The sequence below is a fragment of the Carassius gibelio genome, chromosome A23, assembly GCF_023724105.1.
Source record: "Carassius gibelio isolate Cgi1373 ecotype wild population from Czech Republic chromosome A23, carGib1.2-hapl.c, whole genome shotgun sequence".
Taxonomy (NCBI): domain Eukaryota; kingdom Metazoa; phylum Chordata; class Actinopteri; order Cypriniformes; family Cyprinidae; genus Carassius; species Carassius gibelio.
Genome location: NC_068393.1, coordinates 8,906,987 through 8,912,998, shown reverse-complemented (window position 1 = coordinate 8,912,998; position 6,012 = coordinate 8,906,987). Strand labels below are relative to the sequence as shown.

The window sequence follows — 6,012 nt, the reverse complement described above, 5'->3', positions numbered from 1 at the left end:
GGTGACCTCTCCATTTAAAGGAATAGTTCAGCCAAAAATGACTATTTGCTGAAAATGTACACACCCTTTAAAGGGTTAGTTCTCACAAATATTAAAATTATGTAATTAATGACTCACCCTCATGTCGTTCCAAACCCGTGAGACGTCAGTTTATCTTGGGAAAACAGTTTAAGATATTTCAGATTTAGTCCGAGAGCTCTCAGTCCCTCCATTGAAGCTGTGTGTACGGTATACTGTCCATGTCCAGAAAGGTGAGAAAAACATCATCAAAGTAGTCCATGTGAAATCAGAGGGTCCGTTAGAATTTGTTGAAGCATCGAAAATACATTTTGGTCCAAAAATAGCAAAAACTATGACTTTATTCAGCATTGTCTTCTCTTCTTTGTCTGTTGTGTGATAGTTTAAAACAAAGCAGTTTGTGATATCCGGTTCACAAACAAATCATTCGATGTAACCGGATCTTTTTGAACCAGTTCACCAAATCGAACTGAATCGTTTTAAACGGTTCGCATCTCCAATACGCATTAATCCAAAAATGACTTAAGCTGTTAACTTTTTTAATGTGGCTGACACTCCCTCTGAGTTCAAACAAACCAATATCCTGGAGAAATTCATTTACTCAAACAGTACACTGACTGAACTGCTGTGAAGAGAGAACTGAAGATGAACACAGAGCCGAGCCAGATAACAAACAATACATTGACTCGTTCTGATTTGCTTAACCTGGAGAAGAAAAAAAAAAACTTTATTGTGTGGTGATACTATTATATAATATGATGTACTTTCTATCTGCAATTAAAATAAGGATTTTAGATTTTCTAATGATTCCAACCTGATTTATTGAATAATGTTTCTCTTACACAGACAAAGCTGTTGAATGTCTGAATCAGAGTGCACAAGTCCTGCTCCACTATACTAAGGACATTCCCACTGACTCTGAGGCTTCAACGGAGTGTCTTCGAGAGATGAAAAATACTGCTGATAAAGTCAGCCAGCAGTTGACAAGGCACGTGAGTCTCCATATATGAAGGACTCCCACCTGTGCCATTCTTTATCTAATCTTTTACTGATTCTGTCTTTGTTTGGTTTTATCTTCATTTTAGGACTGTTTGGGATCTTCTGGAGGTGTCTTCGTTAGTAAGCCGAAAGACAGTTGTGAGCACGTCCTGATTTTGCCAAGTTCGATGTGTTCCTAGGTCGACATATTTTGTTGACCCTGGAACAACATTTTACTCCAAAAATATATTCTTAACCATATCCCTACACCTAAACCTAACCTTAACCATGAGTAATCCCTAAAATCAGAGGATATGATAGATGAATGACACTGATGTACAAGCACCAAACACTGATTTTAAGCGTAAACTTCACAAAATCTATAAACTGGTTCTTCCAATCTGATTGGTTAATCACAATGTTGTTCCAGGGTCAACAACGATGTTGTTCCAGGAACATGTCTCACTTGGTAAAATCAGGTTCTGCCAGTTGTGATCCAGCAATCACTGGAGGAAGACCGGATCGGACCAAGCACAGCCCAGACTCTCTTCTGTCCCTCCACGTTATCATTATACCTTGTGTGAATATCACATCTGTTTACAATTAAATTAATAAAGTATGTAAAAATAATTAATTGGAGGTGCTCATTTCATACATTGCTACAGAATGATTAAGGGAATTTGTCATGTGTTTAATCAGACTGGTGATGGAGTGATTTTTTTAAGCATATGTGTATTATAACTTAATTACACTTTTTATTTAAGAAATGTTAAGTAATACTTTTCTGTTTAAATTCTTTTTATGGTTTAAACGGTTTTAAAACTGAGATCAACAACCTAAACTGTAGGTTTATGTATGTAACAGTGCAGTTCATGTATGTAGATAGAGAAATATGTGATGCCATACTTATATTTTATTAATAACCTAAAGTCCTTTACAGATTACAATAATAACTGATTTGACTTAGTAATTATATAGAAAAGTACTCTGGTTGCTTTCAATGGTCAGATATACAGTCCAATTTTCCTACAAAAACCGTAATCAAATCTATTTGTAACTTGTTTAAATAATAATAATAAAAATCTGTAATATTGCATAATTTCATGCTCATAAAAATAAATAAAACGCGTTTTTAACTCGAATTTTAAATACTTTTATTTTGTGCTTTTTGTGTGTGTTTCAAGCATAGACAGTAAAAGAATAATAAATATTACGTAGCACTTATCGGATATGACGTACAACTGTATGACAACTGGCGACCAATCAGAGCTGTCTTCATGGCACGTGACGTCTGTGCAGTCGCTCTCGACCCGACCAATGAACAAAACAGCCATGAGCAACGCGTGAGTCTTCCTCCCTAAAGCTTGTTTTTATTTCGATGAACACATATATATAGATACCGATCAAAAAGCTTAACTGTTGCCATTTGATACAAGGAGTCAGCGCACTCCGCAGACAGAAACAGATTGCGTTCGTTGTGACAAAGCGCATGTCATTACAGTATAAAGCAGCACATACAGGTTACTGCATGCACAAGTCCGATTGTTGATGAATAAAATGTGTTTTGGCAATGTAGTTTGGAAATAATTCTTTTTCAGTCAGTGTCAGCAATGAAGAAGAATGCAGTGAGCATCTTACAGACCTCTGCAACAATAAAAACTTAACTCTCTTTCACACACACTTAAACACACACCACCTGTCAAAACCTTTTTTTTTAAGTCTTTTGTGTTTACCGAGGCTATATTGCAATTTTAAATAGGCGTAGTACATTGTAAACTAATTTATTCCTGTGTAGCATAACTGAATTTTCAGCAGTTAAAACTTTAATAATTTGCTGCAGATTTGATCAATTATTGAGGCCTATATGGTTCTTTTTATTATCAATGTTGAAAACTACTGTTATGCTACTTAATATTTTTGTAAAAACCACGTTTTTGTTTCTTCAGGAGTCTCTGTGAGAATCAGTGACTTATTTCAAAAACATTAAAATTGAATTATTTCAAACTTTTGATCAGTTTAAGCTCTCAGTATGCTTTCGGTCTTGTTTGATGTCCAGGAGGCATCAGTCTAGGAGGGGCCGAGGACACAGGCAGAAGGAACCGGGTCGAGCGAACAGAGATCAGCTGGAGGAGCAGAAAGCTGAGGACTCTGTGCCTTGTGGCACCTGTATGACTATGTGTCCTGTCTGTGAGTTACGCCAGCGGGAAGCACAGAATCGACTGCACAGGTTTGAGATGGTGACCGGCACAGAGCGGGATCGTTTGCCGCGTGCTGATGCCTCACGTGCCGTCAAAGAGTATTCGAGACCTGCAGCAGGGAAAGACTCCACAAGAGCCAGCGACCTTCGACCTCCATCTGTGCTTTTAAACACTGTGTGTTATCTAGTCGATGAGATTGCAGCTTCCTCTACATTTCAGCCATGGACGGAGGTATGGAAATGGCATCTTGTTATTCCTTTATCTGTAATATGATGGCCATTTCAATCCTGTCTTATTAATGATCCTCAGGTGTATAGTTTTGTGTTTGACCGTCTGCGTAGCGTCCGTCAGGACATGATTATCCAGCGTGTGTCAGGGCCGGACTGTGTGGCCGTGCTGGAGAAAAGCGTGCGTTTCCTTCTCTACTCCTCCTACAGACTCTGCGGGCAGCAGCTTCAGTATTTCGACCCACGCATAAATGACACTCACCTGCAGGAATGCTTGAGCTGGTTGCTGGAGAGCTACAGAGATGGGAAGCACCAGCATCAGGAGGAGTATCAGGCTCTGAGTCTTCTCTATAACTTGGGTGAGTGAGCCACACCTGCTAGAGCTCTCACTGTCAGGATATTGATCAACTGTTGTCATTCTTTACAGTTCTTTCCCCCCTTGATTCTTTCAACTTAGACTTTTTGCTCCATTTTTCAACTTATGACTAAAATCTTATACATTAGCTAAGTCCAAATCTGCTATAATGGAATAACAGGTTTTATTTAAGTGATTTTTACTGGATTCAAATAAAAGATTTTGTTTTATGAGACAATAAAAACAACCACTTCTTTCATAGAAACAACAAAAAATTTCACACTTTGTCTAAAACACCTGCACAATACAGGGCCGTATTATTGGGAGGACTGCAGAGGTCTACACGCATTTCCTAAATATCATTAACATGCTGTTTGTCAGAGACTACCTAATGAAGAACATACATGAGAACACATTTGTTCTTCACTCGCTGAAACTGACAGTGGATTTTTATCTTTATCTTATCTTTTCAGTTGTTTAAAAGATTAAGGCAGTTGTAAAGTTTAATAAAATGTTGTTTCATTTTCCAGTAAAAGCTAATACGTTTTTTTACATGATTTTTTCAGTTTATTAGCAGATTTGAACCTGTATGAGAGTGGGGGGTGGCATGTATACTTAGGCGCACATTTGTTTCTATAAAATGTTTATATGGTATCTAATAAATACTGTAAATTGTGACCTGTTCCCCTACTGTGACTGTTTGTTACTTGGCAAACATTCTGCTATCAGTATTTACCAAAGAAATTTTCCTTGTTAAGCATTGTAACGATTGGCAGCATGGTTAACATTGAATTTAGAACAGCTTCTAGTTGTAACAGCATGATGTAAAAATACTAAACCATGACTTATTGGCATATTGCTTAAATAACATAAAAATAACACTGTGTTTTCAGTTTTTTTTTCTCAGTTTCATTAATGCTTCCCCACACATTCCACAGTTTTCAGTGTAAAAAACACAAATGAAGTACCATCAGAGATAAACCGATATATTTTCTTCATGCTTTCAGGTTCAGCTGAGGCCATTCAACATGTTCTTGAGCTGCCCGAGAGAATCCGCAGCTCTTCGGCTGTTCAGCTGGCTCTGGCCGTAAGCAGAGCACATATGGAGCGCAATCCAGTCCGGCTGCTCCGTCTAGCCCAGAGACTGGACTTCATCCAGGTCTGTGCCGTCCACAGACACCTGCTGCGCTGCAGGAGAGACCTGCTCCTGCTCTACAGCCACGGACACAGCAGCCGAAACTGCCGCTACCCGCTCCAGAGACTGGCACGCCTGCTCTTTCTGAAGGACACGCTGGCTGCAGAGCTGTGTCAGGTGCATGGAGTAAACGTGACCGGAGACTGGGTGAACTTCTCTAAGAGCTCCTTCACTGACGCTGCGTCTGGAGATGTGCAGTGCAGACGTATGCATGAGCCGCTGGGTGACGAGCAGTGGAACGGTCCTGCTGACAGCGTGATTCATGCCTGTGTCTGAAACCATTCACAAACTGCTTTTTTCTCTACCTTTTATTTTTTGAGGTCATGTCAATTGTATTTTTTAAATAATAAATATTGCAGAACAACTTCCCACTTCTGAATTCATCCAAAAACGTGTGAATTTTCAATAAAGCTTTCATATTTTATACGAACTCAGCTTTTCGGTGGCCTGAGTAACAGACCCTTAAACTACATATGATCAGCTCTTCTAAATCATTTCCATGTGCAAATAAAGAGATAGAGCAATGGAGTGTAATTAATTGAGGCAATCTTAATTATTCAATTTATATATAATTTTGTGTTTTTGTGTGTGTGTGTGTGTTTTGTTTAACTTCTAACTGTGAATTGTCTCAAGTAGTACTCAATAAACAGTTTTATCCACCATACATATAACGTAACATTTCACTAACAATTTCTAAATATTCATTTATTAATTTAATATTAAAGCTACAAATTTATTGCATTTAAAACTACATATTATTTAATTATAAAACGTTCTACAAGTCTCTGTGCATATAAAAATAATTAATACTGTTTTTTGTTTTTTTTTTAAAGTTAAATTAAGCATTATACATTGACAAGAGTTTTGGTAGCCTAAATTTGGCTAAACAAAATGGGCAAATTGTCCGGTTTATTATCTATTTCTTATGGTCCATCTATTAAACGAATTTGCACAGAAAACTACATTAATAACAAACCCCCCTGTGAGCAAAAGAGTGCCATTCTAATAAATAAATAAAAAAGTAAACTTTGAAAATATGAT

General features: G+C 37.7%; 1 protein-coding gene across 2 annotated transcripts; it reads left to right on the top strand.

Annotated features, from left to right (window-relative positions):
* The first annotated feature begins 2,201 nt into the window (after positions 1 to 2,201).
* On the top strand, positions 2,202 to 5,401 carry sac3d1 (SAC3 domain containing 1). 2 transcript variants are annotated; one of them, XM_052540007.1, is made up of 4 exons: positions 2,202 to 2,339; positions 3,053 to 3,425; positions 3,504 to 3,780; positions 4,784 to 5,401. In XM_052540007.1, exons 1-4 carry the CDS (start codon positions 2,227 to 2,229, stop codon positions 5,245 to 5,247), a joined length of 1,227 nt encoding a protein of 408 aa, XP_052395967.1. In that variant the 5' UTR covers positions 2,202 to 2,226; the 3' UTR covers positions 5,248 to 5,401. The 2 variants fall into 2 exon arrangements, with proteins under 2 accessions (XP_052395967.1, XP_052395968.1); XM_052540008.1 differs by lacking the exon at positions 2,202 to 2,339 and adding an exon at positions 2,371 to 2,516.
* Positions 5,402 to 6,012: the final 611 nt, after the last annotated feature.